The sequence below is a fragment of the Austrofundulus limnaeus genome, unplaced genomic scaffold (assembly GCF_001266775.1).
Source record: "Austrofundulus limnaeus strain Quisiro unplaced genomic scaffold, Austrofundulus_limnaeus-1.0 Scaffold591, whole genome shotgun sequence".
Taxonomy (NCBI): domain Eukaryota; kingdom Metazoa; phylum Chordata; class Actinopteri; order Cyprinodontiformes; family Rivulidae; genus Austrofundulus; species Austrofundulus limnaeus.
Genome location: NW_013952993.1, coordinates 156,232 through 174,817, shown reverse-complemented (window position 1 = coordinate 174,817; position 18,586 = coordinate 156,232). Strand labels below are relative to the sequence as shown.

At 42.2% G+C, this 18,586-nt stretch overlaps 1 protein-coding gene across 1 annotated transcript; it reads left to right on the top strand.

Annotated features, from left to right (window-relative positions):
• The first annotated feature begins 1,479 nt into the window (after positions 1-1,479).
• On the top strand, positions 1,480-18,114 carry klc2 (kinesin light chain 2). The gene is made up of 13 exons (XM_014026806.1): positions 1,480-1,573; positions 10,955-11,200; positions 11,279-11,621; positions 12,752-12,968; positions 13,063-13,426; positions 13,536-13,635; positions 13,870-13,919; positions 14,095-14,162; positions 14,276-14,384; positions 15,596-15,742; positions 15,829-15,953; positions 17,723-17,780; positions 17,884-18,114. Exons 2-13 carry the CDS (start codon positions 10,973-10,975, stop codon positions 17,965-17,967), a joined length of 1,893 nt encoding a protein of 630 aa, XP_013882260.1. The 5' UTR covers positions 1,480-1,573; positions 10,955-10,972; the 3' UTR covers positions 17,968-18,114.
• The last annotated feature ends 472 nt before the right edge of the window (positions 18,115-18,586 follow it).

The window sequence follows — 18,586 nt, the reverse complement described above, 5'->3', positions numbered from 1 at the left end:
GTGTGTGTGTGTGTGTGTGTGTGTGTGTGTGTGTGTGTGTACATTGTGCCTCTGTACACATGTTAACCTGTGTTTGTACTAATGGTTCCTCTGTCTGTGGTTAGAGATTAGCAGCTGTTTGGTCCATCAATAAGCTCTGTGAGCGATCAGCCGTGTCTTTTCTCTCTTGTGTCTTCAGATACGTCCTCTCTGTTCACCAAGCTTACCTTTCTTTAAAAAATAAAAAAACACCACCCCTGTTCCCTCACAGCTTGTAAATTAGCCAACTGTCCTCAGAAGAGCAGTTAGCCTGTGAAAGCGTTAGCTATCAGCCTGATGAGGTTCTGCCAGGAGCGGAGCATCCACAGCTTGTGAACTTGTGAAAAAGTATTTTGCACATGTCATTTTTTTTTTCTTCAGCAGCAGTTTTTTTTATTACTATTATTATTGCCTTCTGCCTATAACAGTTCCAATAAACTATGATGCTTGTACATATCAGATATTACTTGTTATATTGTATTCTATCATTTTTTTCTTAATTTGACATTTTTTGTAGTTCTGCTTTTTTCATGATTGCGTCTGTCAGTTGAACAGATGTGGGGTGAACAGTGGAAGTGGTCATTGTTTCATTTGTTTGTTTTTTTAAATAAAGATATTCCTGATTTCTAGCACTGTCTCGTGTTATAAATTATAGGAATTTTCATGAAAATGAGACAAATGACAAAACACAAAGAACAAACAGCATGGAGTATTTTAAAATCCCTAACAGGAAAAAAAATCTTGAGAAAAATTCATAAAATTCAAGCATAAAACAGCTTAAAGAAAATTACAGTAGCTAAATACAACTGATAAAGAATGATGCCCTTGAAGATATAGTAATATCAGGGGTTAAACTTGTCTAAAAAAGTGGGAAACAATTGAAAAATAWTTTCCTATAGCATATTATGACTATAAATGTCAGTTTGTTTGTAGGTCAAAACCTGGAATACTTGTGAACAACTGACCTGAAATGTAAAAATAACAGATAAAGAAAACATGTCACAGAAGCAGCTTTGACCTTTTTATAGTTGCTAGTGCGCATGCGTAAATGGAGCGCCACGCCCCCAAAATACATTCATAGCTATTTCCGGTTATCCAAGGTTGTACATCTGCTTTTTATTGACTTTTACAAATCGTGTTTAGAAATTGTTTTTTTTTTTTGTATTAAGGAGATGTCACAATTACAACGTAAAATATTGATAAACGAATATATAATTACGCTTTTGTGTAAGTCAATGGAAACGCAGGATAGCTATAAATCATATTTGGTACCCAATTTTACGCAAGTCCATAGATAAACGTCTATTAGCGCAAAAACATTAAACACATATTTTAATATTTAATAAAACATATTTATATATATTTAAGGTTAAACTTTCATTAATCGCATGACGAAAATACTCGAATATTAGTAGGGTTTTATTTTGGAAAACCTCCACCGGAAGTTAGCGTACGTCAGTCAAATTGACGTAGGTCGTTTTTTTCAGGAGCATCACAACATTGTTTAGCCGCTACATTCCGAGGTGGAAAAGCATCGCTTTTGTCTTCGATGAAGGTAAAACAGATGTGTCAGAGGGATGTGGATAAACAGAATATAGATATTTCGACATTTTGGTCATTTTTGTGTTTGTTCTTTTTTAGCAACTCAGTCTCTGCCGCTGCGTGTTGTCGACCTTGCTGGTGAAGGGAATGTATTGTACAAACGTTATCTCATCTTATTTGCGATTGAACGTGTCTGCTTCAAGTAAAAGGCAGTTATGTCCGAGTAGTTCGTGTTTGCTGTGTAATAAATAGCTCGAAGCTGCGGCCTGCAGTGTTTACAAACAGCTCGCATCATGTCGAGGTCTGACTCCGCACATTTTTCACTGATTTCAAAGATAAATTCTCAAAAACCGACCGAACCGAGCAGGAATCTGTTTGTCCTTGTGGGTCACCTCCTCCTCCCCTGCTGCCAAACTAAACCACCTCCTGGACCACAGCAGGCCTCGACCATCCTCCGCCTCTTTGTGTTGTTTTACCTTAAAATGGCTCCTGTTAATTTTAATATGAGTGGCGTTTTATTTCTGGACTCAGGGTGTCTGCTCTCCATCAGCTCATCCCGCTGCTGCTGCTTCTGTAGACGTGTGTTTTTAAGGTGAAGTGTGAATATTGGTGCATTGCAGTCAGTGTGTTTGAGGGAGGGGGGGAGGATGGGTGAGTTAGACGCTGGAGGAGAGGGGGAAGGAGGAGAACAGGTGCCTCCTCCATCAGAGCTGCAGGAAAAGTCAGAAAAAAGTCTTCAAAACCTGTCTGATCTTTATTATGTAATCTGTTGTTGAACAGATGCGTTTATGGAGATGATTTAGCACCTCATTAGATTTAACCGATTCTTGTTCATTTTAKGATATATTTGAGTCAAATCAAATTTTCTTACAAGCACATTTTAAAATGAAATCAGCATTTCTTCGTGAAATAAACAAATTTTTTGTGTGCAGTCTGTTAGAGGTCAGGGGCGCCACCAAGGCAGGGGTCAAGTGGGCTCAATGACCACCCCTAAAATAACTGGGAATTGTAGCTATTTTTTGTATTTGCTAAAGTTGATTAGCTATGTTTTAACTACATTTCGTAGTTAAAAAGTAGTTAGAAAGCGGCAGAGCTCAGGTGTAATGCGGCAGAAATGCTGAGGCTGCTGTAGAAACACAATTGGAACTTAAACGACTCGGTGTATTTGCTCTAAACGTATCAGGTTTAACTCCACTTTAGGATTGTAAATGTAAATTATTCCATGTGACCTGTGACCCAGAATAGTTGGTCTTAGGGCTTGGCGATTAATCAGATTTTGATCTTGATTACGATTTGGGTTTTCATTGATCATAAAAACATAATGATTGAAGTTTGCACTGCAGCATATGGTTATACTGTTTTTTGTGAGTCCAGTGCCACTGCCAGCAGATGCTGCAGGCTCCTGCCACAACCAAAGTTTTACTTTGTCTAATTTTTTCAAAAATATTTGAAATCCTGAGGGAAACATTAACAGCCATTGTTTATGTTCAATAAATTCGTGTTATCAAAGTGAATTAAAATTTTCCTTTCATTTAGTGCAAATATTTGCAATTTTTCTATATTAATTATAAGTATTACGTATTTTAATAGAAATTCTCTGTTCTTCTTTTCATTTTGATGAGTTAAAATCAGCTGATATTTAGTTCATGCAGAAAGCTGCCTGTTTAAAAGTTAAAAAGCTCCTTTTAATCTGGGGTCGTCCCTCCGTGCTCCGCAGCCTCCTCCCCTTTCCCATGGTGGACGCGTTGAGCGATGTTTCTCCCTTTAATTGAATTTTCTCGTCCCTGACAGATGCTGCGTTAGCATCAGGCTCACAGGAATCCTCGGGGGGCAGATTTAAATCTGCTGTAACTACAGTCAACTAATGTGTCCGCTCGTTATCACTCTCTGACCTTTGCCACGCTCAGGAGGCTCGACTCACCGTACGAAAAAGAAAAGCATCGTTTAAATTTTGACCTCTGTTTGAAATAATAAAAACGGGTCATCTTTGTAGCTTAACATGCTTTTAAACGTTTGATCTGAATGATCTGTAGCTTTGGCTTTTCCCTTTTATAGCTCCAAATGGCAGTTTTAAAGTAACTAAGTACAAATACTTTGTTACTGTACTTAGAATTTTTGGGTATCTGTACTTTACTTGAGTAATTATTTTTCAGTCTACTTCTTACATTTTCACACAGTTATCTGTACTTTCTACTCCTTACATTTTTAAAAAAGTAAAGAAGTACAAAGTTGTTACTTTTATTTCATTCTTGCTTGTTTTCATTCCAGCTTGTTATTGTAAAAAAATAAATGCTATTCATATGAACTCTGCCTCCTAAATAGAGTGAATTTAACTGTGTGTGGATGAGAAGTATAAATATATAAAACTCTGATTACACAAACAAATTATGTCACACTCCAGCAGGACATAATCATTAAAATAAAAGGACTGTACTTAAGAAGTATTTGTTTTTCATTTCATTTCATTATTGCATTTGACCTGCAGCCCTCAGATTTTCATTGTCATGTCCTCAACCTCCATCGCCTTGTCTTCTTTTTATGACATCATCAAAAAATGGCAGGCTCTTAAAGCGTAGTACCTAAATTCCACCACTAGATAGGAAAAACTGAACATGTCTGTAGTATAAATCTGTGAAATGTCAACAAACTGACACACAACAGCACACTCCCCGTCTGAAACTAAATTGTTTCACCATTTACAACATTCTCAAACATTACTTTTTGGAAGAAATAAGCAAAACTATTTCACTTGCAGGTCATAAGAACAACTTTACGCCATCTGCTTTTGCCATTCTGACCTGAACTTTCCGAACAAGTCCATCTTTACTGGGGAACACCTCAGCAATGATGCCCATRGGCCAGACATTGCGTTTCACTGCATTGTCTCTTAGGAGTACAACATCTCCTKGTTTTAAGCTTCTGTGTTCAGATGTCCACTTTTTGCGAGGTTGCAGAGTTGATAAGTATTGCTTGCGCCATCTATCCCAGAATGTGTCAGACAGACTTTTGACCCTGCRCCACTGTTGTCGGGACAAGTCTGTCATCAAAGTCTCCTACGGGTGCCGGACAGGGACCCATTTTYTGTGTTAACAAGGTTGCAGGTGCAAGAATGAACGRATCCATAGGGYCATAGGAAACAGGAATCAATGGTCTGTTGTTCACAATGGCRGTGACCTCTGCCATGATTGTTACGAGCACCTCGTGTGTGAGTTTGGAAGACCCCATCTGAAGAAACATTKAGTCCAAAATGCGACGTGTGACACCAATCATCCTTTCCCACACTCCCCCCGTGTGAGGAGTGCGGGCTGTTGAAGGTCCATGTACAGTCATGATCTGAAAGAAATCTCTTCACAGATTCTCCATCAATGGTCGATGGGATTCCTAGGACCTTTGAGGCTCCGATGAAATTAGTTCCTCTATCAGAKCRGATGTGCTTCACTGGTCCTCGGATTGCCAGGAACCTTCTCAATYYATTTATGAAACTGGAGGTATCCAGAGATTCAATAACCTCGATATGGATAGCTCTGACACTTAAACACATGAATAGAATGGCCCATCTTTTGCTTTCCGCATGACCTCCTCTTGTTCGTCGGGCAGATACAGACCAGGGGCCGAAAACATCTAGGCCAATATTTGAAAATGGCGGTTCAATGCTGAGCCTGTCGGCTGGGAGATCTGCCATKTTTTGAACTTCACACCTTCCTCTGAGCTTTCTACATGTGATGCACCCGAAGATGAGCTTACTCATGTACCGTTTGCAACCGAGGATCCAAAAACCTGCAGATCTGATGGCTCCTTCAGTAAAATGCCTCCCTTGATGTCGAGTGTCTTCATGGTAATGACGAACTATCAGGGTGGTGTCATGATGACGGCCAGGTAGAATCGAAGGTCTTTTTTCTTCAGTTCCCAAGCTTGCTTCCTGAAGACGACCACCGACCCTTAGAACACCCTTCTTGTCAATAAATGGATCCAAAGACCATAGCAGACTGCTCTTTGGAATGGTTTCCTTAGAAGCAATTAGCTTCAGCTCTTCTCCAAAGACTTCATGCTGAACAGCTTTGAGTATGACCATAGTGCTGCGGTTGAGAATATCCACTGATAAGTGTGAAGAACACAAATGCCAGCCTTTACACTCAGTTGAGACATCACTCTGTGCCTTTTTGAAGCATTGGATAATGTGAATTAATGCACCAACTGCTTTAATAACTGTTCTCCAACATGAAAAGCGATTGAAACGATGAGATCCAAGATGCTGAGACACCACTGTTGACAGAGTTGTCACTTTCCTTATTTCCGGATCGYGCTCTGGCTCCAAAAGCGCAAACGTTTGCTCTACAACTGATGTGTCTTTAGGTTTGGACAAAAAGGCTGGGCCAGTAAACCATATTGTGTTTCTCAAAAGTTCTGCTGGGACAGGTCGTGTTGCAGTGTCTGCAGGGTTGTACTCCGTATGCACATATTGCCATTGCTGTGGCTGTGTGCTGTGTCTGATTCTTTGGATTCGGTTGTGAACAAAYGCATGAAATCTCCTTTTCTCATTGTAAATGTAACCCAGAACAACTTTGCTGTCTGTGTAAAAAGTGATTGTTGTGAAATGAATGTCAATTTCYGAGACAATAATCTCAAACAAATTCACTGCCATAACTGCGGCACAAGGTTCCAGTATAGGGTATAGTATCCAGGCTGTGGAGCAGGTCTTGCTTTACTTGCTATCAATCCTGTGTAGCATTTCCCCTGTCCATCTACAGTTTTTAAAYAAGCAACCGCTGCCACTGCTCTCTCTGAGGCATCTGAGAAGACACATAGTTCGGTGTGCTTAGCAGCAGATGGTGGCACATGTGTGTAAGATCAAGGGATCTTAAAATGCTGCAACTCTTTGAGAGTGTTTCTCCAGCTTTCCCACAACTTCTCCTTTTCTGGGGGAAGGGCAGCATCCCAGTCCGGGGAATCTGTGGTGAGTTCACGAAGAAGTGCTTTACCCTGAATGGTGATAGGAGACACGAATCCAAGTGGGTCGTACAGGCTGTTTACAGTGGAGAGGATTCCGCGCCGGGTGAATGCTTTTCTCTCCTCTTGAACTTGATAAGTGAAACTGTCTGAATCCAAGTCCCACAGCAAACCCAAACTGCGTTGCATAGGCAGATTATCGGAATCAAGATCCAGGTCTTTCAGGTTTGTAGCATGATCCTCGCAGGAAAAAGCTTCCATAACCTTTTTACTGTTAGAAGCCAGCTTATGTATCTTGAGATTTGAACCAGCTGGCATTTTCTGAGTCCTTTTCAGAAGGTTGATGGCATCCTCTGGAGAAGGAAGAGATTTCCGGCCATCGTCCATATAGAAATCACAGACAACAAACTGTCTGGCATCCTGTCCAAAATCCTTTTGACCAGCCTCTGCTGCTCTTCTGAGGCAGTAAATAGCTACTGCAGGGGAAGGGCTATTTCCAAAAACGTGCACCTTCATACGGTATTCTGTTATCTCTCCTTCAGGGTCGTTATTCTTGAACCAGAGAAACCGGAGAAAATTGCGGTCTTCTGATTTGACCGTGAAACAGTAAAACATTTGTTGTATGTCTACTGAAAAGGCGATTGGTTCCTTTCTGAACCTCAGAAGAACCCCGATGAGGCTATTATTGAGGTCAGGCCCTGTCAAAAGTACTTGATTTAAGAAATGTCCGTTATGCTGTGCAATAGAGTCAAAGACCACTCTTATTTGAGATGGGTTTTTTTGGATGAAAAACCCCAAAGGAAGGAAGGTAAATACCAATGCTCCTCGCCGGGTTTCAGTGAAGGTGCTTCTTCTGCATGTCCATTTTTAAAGATCTTTTCCATGAAGTCGAAGAACTGCTGTTTCATCTCCGGTTTCTTTCTGAAATTTTGCTGCAGTGAGGGGAGTCGCTCAAGTGCCTGTAAGCGRTTGTCTGGAAGCTGCGGTCGCCATGTCCTGAAAGGAAGAGGAGCCACCCAGTTGTTCTTTTCATCCTGGTGTACTTCTCTGTCCATGATTGTAAGGAATTGAATGTCCTCTATTGAAGGAGCCTCCAAGTCATCATCCTTTTGTCTGATGAAAGACGCCAGCGTCAGAGGCTTTACAAGTGATCAAGTGATGAAGCCTTTGTGTAAAGAAGAAACTGAGATGGGATTATCACAGCAGTATCTCTCTTCAACTGTGTAACTCTTTGGACATGGCTCGAATAGGGAGGGGCGTCCATTTTTTAAGATGTTGGTGTAACAGAACGTCACCACCAATGGCTTATGTACAACTCCAATGCATACATCACCAACAATCGCCCAGCCCAAATCCAATTTTTGGGCATATAGGGCATTATGCGGGCCATTTACTTGTTTTCTGGCCTTGTGTATTCTGATAATGTCTCTGCCTAATAAGAGCACAATAGAGGCTTGCTCATCAAGCTTGGGAATATACTGTATTTTGCAAGGGGTTTCAAGTGGCTATGGTTCAATACCACTTCGAGTGTCGGGATTTCTGAACTATTATTTGAGATTTCATTGCATTCGATTAATGTTGGCACAGAGAGCTTAATGCTGCCATCAATAGCCTCGATCATGAAGCCACAGGCCTGTCTGCCTTCTGTTTCCATGTTTCCTGCACAGGTTTTCAGGAAATATGGTGTGGCAATCCCTGATATATTGAACAGATCGAAAAATTCAGACCGTGCAAGTGATCTATTACTCTGATCATCCAATATTGCATACATCTTAACTGCAGCATCAGGACGACCAGCAGGAAATACTTTCACAAGTCTTATTTTAGAACAGGAACGTCCTGAGATTTCCTTACCACAGATTTTGGTGCATGTCGTGGAAAAAGCCGCTTCCTTGTTGTCATTTATTCCCTCCYCGCCGTTCTCTGATATAGGAGAATCTGGAGTCTTTGACCACGGTGCAGTTCCTGGATGTAGTGCTGTAACATGTGTTTTACTTTCACACTCTGTACAGATGATCTCTTCTTCACAGTTCCTTGCCAAATGTAAAGCTTTGCAACATTTATAACAAATCCCATATTTCTTCAGAATTGCCTTTCTTTCTTCAATGAGCATTCTGCTGAAGGTTTTACATTTAGAAAGAGGATGAGGTTTGTTGTGTAGCACACAATGTTTGGCTGGATCATCTGTTGTGRCGGGCCTACTTGCAGATGGAATACTGGTTGGAGCAGAGCCACAGTGCTGTCCAGGTAATGTGTTAGTAGAGACTCCGGTCTTCAGTACAGCAAGAGGCTTATGACCATCAGTTCTCAGGACTTGCCTATGGTGCTCAGTTGAATCATTATTCAATATTGYCAGCATGAAAYTGGGGTCAGATCTCATTTTAGCTTGATTACACACAAAGTTCACAAAGAAACTGAATGGAGGATGGAGAACCCTGTGTTCTTCTTTGWATTGAAWTCCTKTTGTTAGCCACTTWTCTTRTAAATAGAATGGCAACTTCTGCACRACAGGGTTAATGCCACGAGGCGTATCTAAGTAACTCAGACCTAGTAGATCACCATCTGCCTTGGCTGCCTCTATCTCCATTWACAAATCTCYRAGTTCTCTTAATTTGCGGTGGTCTTTATTAGARMTTTTGGGAAAACTCTCTAACCTTTTGAACAAGGAGTTCTCAAYCACCTCTGAAGCCCCGTAACACTCATTTAGTCTGTCCCAAACTGCCCTGAGTCCRTACTCGGGGTAATTCACRTGCACTGTCCTAATACRTCTAGCATGTTCTGCTGAGTCTTTCCCTAGCCACTTAACTAAAAGATCTAGCTGTTCRTTGGCTGAGAGGTTTAAATCTCTGATGGCACTCAAAAAGGATGCTCTCCAAGCCCTAAAGCATTCAGGACGGTCATTGAGCTGTGTAAGACCAGTGGACACTAGTTCCCGTTGTGCAATGAACCTGACAAGGTCTGACATGCATTTACTTTCATCCCCTTGACTCATTTGCAGATGATTATTTGTGTAGCAAGCACTCTTTGACAAAGGCGGGTTGTCAGTCCTGTTTCTATAGTCTGTCGTACTGTAGGATTCTCCAAAGAATTTGTGTTCTGCTCAATTTTTGGCATAKATTTTTCATTTAATCTTGACTGCTTCGTGAARTGGTTTTTGGATCCAACTGTCATGGTTAGATTTTGAGCCTGCACTGCTATGGTATGTTCCGAGTTTGGGTGAACTGGCAATGTCATTTCTGGTGCACAGATTCTGCAATCAGAGTCACGTTTACGTTCGTGTTGGGTTAGTTGCAGTTCTGTATCACATGAATAGGTTTTTATTTTAGGCATGCCAAGAGTGCCTTCACTTTGGATAGCACTCTCTACATATTCCTTTGTGCGCGATTCTGAATCCTCATTTGGAACATCTATTTCACTGAACGCTTCACCCAGCTGTTCCACAGCTGACTCTAACACTTCTGCTTTAGCCTCTGCAGCTGCAGCCTTTTTCTGTGAACGAACTTTATCCAGCGAAGCTTCTAACTGTGTTTTTTGAAGCTGTGTTGAAGCCTCCAGCTCTGCTTGTTGTATCTTCAGTTTAACCTCTTTCTCAACAAATGCTGCTTCAGTTTTTGCTGCTTCTGCTTCTGCACGTGCCAATGCTGCAGCTGCTTTGCTGGCTGCCGAACTTGTAGACTGCTTAGACGAGCCTGAGATGCGTGATCTTGTTTTAACAGATCCTGATATGGAGCTTTTCCTTGACATGATGAAGACTGAAGCAATTTGCTTACTTTTTTGATGAGCTGGTTCTTTTCCAGTTGACTAGTTCTTCCATTGTAGAAGGTGGTCTGTCAGAAAGTGTTGTTTTACTGTCATGTCCTCAACCTCCATCGCCTTGTCTTCTTTTTATGACATCATCAAAAATGGCAGGCTCTTAAAGCGTAGTACATAAATTCCGCCACTAGATGGGAACAACTGAACATGTCTGTAGTATAAATCTGTGAAATGTCAACAAACTGACACACAACAGCACATTCATTTTGAGGAAGTTTTGTGCAGCCTTGATATATGTATATAAACTGAAACAGCTGGACTAGTACATCCTAAATTTAACATTAATTATTTTAATACGACAGTCATTTCTTTATTTTTTTGGGGAGGTCATCTCCTATAAATGTCCTTACAGAATATCTAACTGCTCATTTTAAATCAATACTATTACTTTTCATACTTAAATACAAAAAATATCAGATACTTTAATACTTTTACTCAAGTAATATTCCTAAAGGAGGCTTTAACTTTTACCAAAGTAATTTTTWGGTATTATACTTGTACTTTTACTCAAGTGTCACTTTGTGGTACTTTATACAACACTGCCTATGGTCCTCAGCGGGTGATGGATGTGTGGGGTAAAGGTGAAATGCAGCTAATAGTTGTGGTTTTGTTTGTTAAATGTGTTYGGACACAGTGTGCCTGAAAGCAGGAAATGTCCACCATGGTGTATCCACGCGAAGAAGCCCTGGAGCGACTGAACCAGGATGAGATCGTCCTGAACACCAAGGCCGTCATGCAGGGTCTGGAGACCCTGCGGGGTGAGCACGCCCAGCTCCTCAACTCTCTGCTGGACTGCACCCAGGCGCCCATCGCCCAGGAGAAGTCCGGCYTGCTCCGGAAGAACCTGGAAGACATCGAGCTGGGCCTGGGAGAGGCGCAGGTACACTTTATTTATTTATTTATTTTTAAATAATCTTCAGAATTTTGTACCTTAGCTGTTCTAATCGCCCCGCTGCAGGTCATCATTGCTCTGTCGAGCCACCTGAGCGCCGTGGAGTCGGAGAAGCAGAAGCTGCGCGCCCAGGTGCGCCGGCTCTGCCAGGAGAACCAGTGGCTGCGGGACGAGCTGGCGGGAACGCAGCACAAGCTGCAGCGCAGCGAGCAGAACGTGGCCCAGCTGGAGGAGGARAAGAAGCACCTGGAGTTCATGAACCAGATCAAGAAGCTGGACGACGACGCCTCGCCATCCGAGGAGAAGAGTCAGAGCTCAGGGGGCGGAGGCGGCAGCGGAACCGGAGGAGGAGATGCTTCAAAGGACAGTCTGGACGATCTGTTCCCCAACGATGACGATCAGGGACCAGGTAGGGTCCGCAGCTTTTAGCTCTGCTCTGATGAACAAAGCTGCTACCACAATTAAGTACACTACAAACAATAAAAACATTTAATGCTCAATAAAAACACATATATCCCAAATCAGTAAACAAACCAACAAATCAGACTGGAGCATCAGTAACATGAYATAAGACTATATAAGCCTACATTATTTATTCTGATTGATGTAGGGAATAGCCTGGCCCTTCTCTTCCTACGCATTTCCACTCAATTCTAGTTTSCCTTCACTGCTCCGTCTGGGATTTCTCCCATTAACAAGGATTTCTTCTGGAGAATTTTCGTCCGGGCCAATCAGAGAACAGAACGTCGACTTTCTGCGTAGTGTCTGCTAGTTAKTTTAGCATACGGCAGTGGAGGAAGTGAATGAAGCCAGTCCGTGTTGATAAGGCTTCTAAATTAAATTAAATTTGTCTGACAAAGCAGCAGCTCTCATTTACAGTCGTCTCGTTCAGCTCAGTACTTCTCTCCTCTCAGTAGGGTTGTTTACAGCACACTCAATTTCTGTTTAACTTCTTAGCTTAGCCTCCTTCACGGTGGAGCCGGCACGCATCCGTTGCGGCCAATCGATCCAGTCATTTTAAACTTCAGCAGAGGCTACGCCTCCTGCAAGAATCACTTCTCTATAGCCGAGAGTTCAGACCCTCGTACGAAGCAAATTGAAGGACGATGGTCTGGTTTTACCAGGCTATGTAGGGACTAATGAATTTTTAAATCTGTTAAGTCTGCAAACATTGTGAGTTGAGGATGTGAGCAGGATCAGACGGTACCTCTTAGGACAGACTCTTCATAGATGGACTTCAGGAGGAGTTATCAGTCCTTCCTGTCACAATGATAAAACCATTTCATAATACCACCCAGCACTTGCATTGTTACCTTTGGGTTTTCTTTGGTCGATTAACTGTTGAAGCATCGGTTGACACCAGTTCAACTGCAGATGAACATCCACTTTCATTAAATCCACCCAGTGGGTCATGACTTATTTTGCTAACACCTCAGACAAATACACATACAGACAAACATGATCGTCCCAGAAGATTCTAATCRGTACACCTCCAGAGCCTCTTTTTTTTACCTGGCTCGTGTGACTTTTCTCCAACAGCCCAGCCCAGTGGAGAGGTGGCGGCCCAGCAGGGGGGCTACGAGATCCCGGCTCGCCTCAGGACTCTGCACAACCTGGTGATCCAGTACGCCTCCCAGGGGAGGTACGAGGTTGCCGTGCCGCTGTGCAAACAGGCCTTGGAGGACCTGGAGAAGACGTCCGGACACGACCATCCTGACGTGGCTACTATGCTCAACATCTTGGCCCTGGTGTATAGGTGTGGGGGTGGAGTGGGGGGCATTGTCCCTTTAACTGCTTATATGATGCTAATTAAAAGAAAATATTAAATTGAAGCTGTTTTTTTTTTCTAGAGACCAAAACAAATACAAAGAAGCTGCTCACCTTCTGAATGACGCCCTGGCCATCAGAGAGAAGACCCTAGGGAAGGACCACCCAGCTGTGGCTGCGACCCTCAACAACCTGGCTGTGCTTTACGGCAAGAGGGGCAAATACAAGGAGGCTGAGCCCCTCTGCAAGAGGGCTCTGGAGATCAGAGAGAAGGTGCTGGGCAAGTACCACCCAGACGTGGCCAAGCAGCTGAACAACCTGGCCCTGCTGTGCCAGAACCAGGGCAAGTACGACGAGGTGGAGTACTACTACAGGCGGGCCCTGGAGATCTACGAGTCCAAACTGGGAGCTGACGACCCGAACGTGGCCAAGACCAAAAATAACCTGGTGTGGAAACAGCGCCAGTCTGACCCTAACCCTGCACTATTACCTAACATGCAGTGTGTGTGTGTGAGAGGAAGGCGGTTGCAGTTTGTTTGTGTGTGTTTGTCTGCAGGCCACATGCTACCTGAAGCAAGGCAAGTTCAAAGATGCTGAAGTCCTGTATAAAGAGATCCTCACCAGGGCGCACGAGAAGGAGTTCGGCTCCGTCAACAGTAAGTGCGTCAGCAAATCAGAGAGAAATGAGCTGATTCCCCCCACCCCCACCCCCCACCCTCTGCACCAACGGATTCACCCAGCAGGGCGTGGGATTATTCTGCTGTGCTGAGCCGTCAGTGCTCACAAGCTAAACACCACAGAGAATTGGCACGACTCTGGTGAACGACCGCCACCTGTTTCTTCCAAATTAACAGCTTTTTAATTATTTTTTTCTCATTTGCTCTTTTCAGACGACAACAAGCCGATCTGGATGCACGCAGAGGAGAGGGAGGAGAGCAAGGTCAGGGTTTTTTTCATTTTTTAAATTTTAGGTTGATGTTTTTGTCACCTGGTTTCTATGCTACACACATGGACTCCTGGGGTCAACGAGGATGTTATAAATCACTGTTTAACGGGCTCCTGTTTTATAGTTGCCTCCTCCAACCCCTCTGCTTTGGTTCTCTCATTTGTCTCAGAGTAAACGCAGAGACTCTGTTCCATACGTGGAGTACGGCAGCTGGTATAAGGCCTGTAAAGTGGACAGGTGAGTCAAATGTTCCAGTCCAGATCAGACTTTTTAAAGAGACTTAAAAGATCTGTTGACACGAGTTCAAAGAAACGGCTGGGTTTAAGTCTTTTTGTTTTTGTTTTGAATAGCCCAACTGTGAACACAACCCTGAAAAGTTTGGGGGCGTTGTACCGTCGTCAGGGAAAACTGGAGGCAGCAGAAACACTGGAGGAGTGCGCCACCAAGACCCGTAAACAGGTACGACCCAACCACTCCTGAAGACCCTGCTTACAGAAGATGTGGGGGTTTTATCCGTTCTGTAACAAGATTAGTTGGAAAGGCCTTCCAGCTGTGATTTCTAATCTCATAAACTGTGTGAAAGTGATTTAGGAGTGAGGGCTTCGTCAGTGTCCCACACATCAGACTCATGCTGCGTGAGCCGTTTTTATTAAAGGCATCCATGATTAGTTGTAACATTAGACTTTATTTGATAAACATTTATTTTAACTGTAAAATGAAGACTGTAAAAATACTGTGGGCTGTTTAGTTTTGTAAATTTTTAAAAATATATTTTAACATGGACRGAGCCATTTTATTTACACGCAAAGCATTCTGGGTAAATGATGACGTGGATGGTGTGAGRCTGCTAGCGAGCTATATCCACACTGAAGGTTAATCTTGGACAATATCTGACAATTGGCTCTTTTAAATGAAACCAGAGAGCGTTGACAGAGAGGAGAAGGTAGAAATGACTCAGCCTGTAACTGAAAACATGGATACAATATAGGACAACAGAGCTGCTTYATGGAAGAAAAACCTCAGTTTAGCCTGTTAGCCTTTGCGCTAGCGCTGACGCTATATTGCCTTATATGTATTAGCTCGGTGCTAGTGCAACAAACAAGCTAAACTGAGGTCCTCCATCCTTATTTTCAGTTACAGACTGAGTCATTTTTGTGTTCCCCTCTCTGTCATGTGGATGGAGGACCTCAGTGACGAGAGGAGAATGTGTAGCGCTGAGCTAATACATATATATGGTGATAGCGTCGGGGCTAACGCTAAAGCTAACAGGCTAAGCTGGGATTCCATTCTTCCATACAGGCTGAGTCATTTCTACCTTCTCCTCTCTGTCARCGCTCTCTGGTTTCATTTAAAAGAGTCGATCATCAGATATTGTCCAAGATTAACCCTCAGGGTGGATATAGCTCACTAGCAGCCTCACACCGAGGACCTATTCACGTAATCATTTACCCAGAATGCTTTGCATGTAAATAAAATGGCCCCGTTCGTATGATATATTGTTAAAATTTTAGTTTAAAAATGATAACTGAACATCCTACAGTATTTTTACAGTCTTTATTTTACAGTTAAAATAAATGTTTATCAAATAAAGTCTAATGTTACAACTAATCCGAGATTCCCTTAAAAGCTGTCATTTTTAGCTTTTGCCTCTTTTCTCTTTGGTCTCTCAGGGTATCGATGCCATCAACCAGAGTAAGGTGGTGGAGCTGCTGAAGGACGGCGCAGCCGGAGGCGCCGACAGACGACACATCAGGRACGGAGTCAACGAACCGGGTGGAGGGCGAGGGGAGGGGGAGGACTCTGCTGAGTGGAACGGGGTAACCTCCTGAATATGATTGTTTTTACTCAGTGTCTCATTTTTAYCCTTTTTGTTGAATTAATTATATATTGTTTTCATCTTTAGGATGGTAACGGCTCCCTGCGTCGCAGCGGCTCCTTCGGGAAGATTCGTGAAGCTCTGAGGAGGAGCAGTGAGATGCTGGTGAAGAAGCTGCAGGGCAGCGGACCTCAAGAACCTCGTAACCCGGGGTAACGTTCCTGCCTGTGTGGCATCAGTTAGTGGCTTACTAAGTTTTATTAGTTTCATTACATGTTCTCTAAAACTGTCTGCTTCATGCAGAAAAACAGGCCAGTGTTCCATCAATTATCTAATTATCTTTATAAGCAATAGTGAGCACAGTTCTGCTAATCTAATAGAACTAGCTTTGCATTTAGCAGATTAGCGTCTTGTTGTTGCTAACTTTAGAAACTATTAGCAGACCAATTAGCTTTTTTCTAAATTAGGCATTAAAGATGATGTAATGGTAAAATTATTGTGAACATGTAACTATAATTTATTGACTTTTTGATGGCTGTATTATGGAGCCCGCCCAGTGACATGGAATAAAGAGAAATTATCACGTGGCCAAGGGATAATTAACGCATGCCCACAGGATGATTACGGTGTGGCCACCACATAGCTAATTATTTCTGTCATTTCCATTCAGACTGTTTGTTGTTTACATGGACAAGTCTGAATGAAACCAATTTATTTAGATTTTAATAGAATGAATGACGTTGAAGRAGTTGGAGTGATGCTGCGTTCAGGAAAAGTAAAAAAAAAATTGTTTCCTGACACACACCATTCATTGTCATTTCATAAATATCCTACTATGAAAGATGATGTATTTATATTGGCATACACCAAATAATAATAATAAGAAGAAGAATACGTGTGCATATTTAAACAGTTAAAGACAAACAATGCAGGCTATATGTAATCTGACTCCAATAATGTCTATCTATCACAACAGGGCTGCTCAAAATTAGCCCATTGCTGCCATTTAATTATGTCGTGGGCACGCGTTAATTATCATGTACGCACATGGTAATTTTTTTTTATTCCATGTCACCGAACGGGCTCCGTACTGTCTTGAGTTATGACTAGCATCTAAACTGTTACACTTCTCCCCAGCTGCTTTTAACCAATTCACACCCACACATCAATCTAACCAATCATGGTTTACCAAACTACACCCAAGAAACTCCCACTTATTGACTGCAGAAAGCCTTATTTGCCATTCATCCCAGTTTAAATAAAAACTTTCCGCTCTGACGAGCAGTGCTGGACGTGTTGGGCAATGTGTGTGTATGTAGAGAAAGTATTTGTTATCTGTGGTTCGACTAGCTTCAAATTTTATTTATAAAAAATACAAACTCAATCAAAGAAATGGTTTTATTCTGAAAGGGGTAAACTGGAAGTATCACAAGTTAGACAGAGCTATAACTGGTTTGGATTGGCTGATTTGCCACAAATGATCCCACCCACCTTCAAATTAAACCAATAGAAAACGAACAACAGGTTTGTTTCAATCCCACCAGTCTTCAGCTGGAAGGAGATAAAGACTGACAGTCGTCTTAGTCGTTAGCGATTAGCTGTGTTAACTTCCACTCATTTCATTTGTTCAGCAGATTAGTGGTTAGTGACCCTAACTATTCGGTCCTCAGCGGACCAGTTGACGCAAACTGAGAGCACTGTAGTTCAACCAACTTTTTTTTTTTTACATAAACACCCACAAATTCTTTCCACTAACTTTTTACATTTGCACTAATTAAAAATAAGCACAAATAGATTATTTTCATCGCAAGGTTGAAACAAACACTGTGCAGATCTTTAGTTATACTTCAGTTTACTTCAATGTGGAATTTCTGAATATACCYACTATTATACAGTCTGTCAGAAATAGCTTCAGTTGTTTTATCCCTTTGGTCTGAATGGATGAGTTAATGCTGTCGTTTATTTTTTGTTTTTTGTGCAGAATGAAACGAGCAAGCTCCCTGAACTTCCTGAACAAGAGCAGTGAGGAAACCACGCAAGTACGACTGATTTTAAATTTGATTTATTGTCAAGATTGACTGAAATCTTCTCAGCTGTCGCACTACGTTGTCACTCTGTTTTTTTTTTTTTTCTTTTTCTCAGGATGCTAACTCCGGCCTCTCAGACAGCAGGGGACTCAGCGCCAGCAACGTGGACCTGACCAGACGCAGCTCCCTGATTGGCTAAACCTAATCTAGGAGGCGTGGCTTCAGAGGTCCGACGTGGAGCGGCTGTGTGCGTCTTGGTTTGATCAAACACTCCTGCAGCATCTTTTCTTCTTTTTTTTTTTCTTCTTCTCAAGAACATTAAAAAAAGGCATCACTACACTTGAAATCAGTCGCTGCTGCTTGGCTGTACAAACCGCTGCCATCACTCAGAAATGTGAATGTTTTCAACTCCTGGATGAGCACGCCGCTTACTGGAAAGTGGATCGTCTGCACCTGAGATCCTTGGGTTTTTGGCTACCAGACGAGTCCTTGACCTCGTGTGCACACGCTCAACTTTCCATAGGTTTAGCGTAACGTGTGCCGTCTGTTTCACTTCAACGAGTCGCACTTTTTCCACATGGTACGATCTGTTGGAGAACAATCACTCACCATTTCAACCTCACTCTCTGCCTTCTCGCTTGTTTTTTTTTATGTATATACTGTTTTAAATTATTTGACRTTTCAGTTTCTGTATATAGTGCACTTTATTTTTGTTTACACTGGGTTAAAAATGGTCTTAACTGGAAAGAACAACTTATTCAATTCAAATTCAATTCAAAAATACTTTATTGATCCCAGAGGGAAATTAGGTGGTGTTG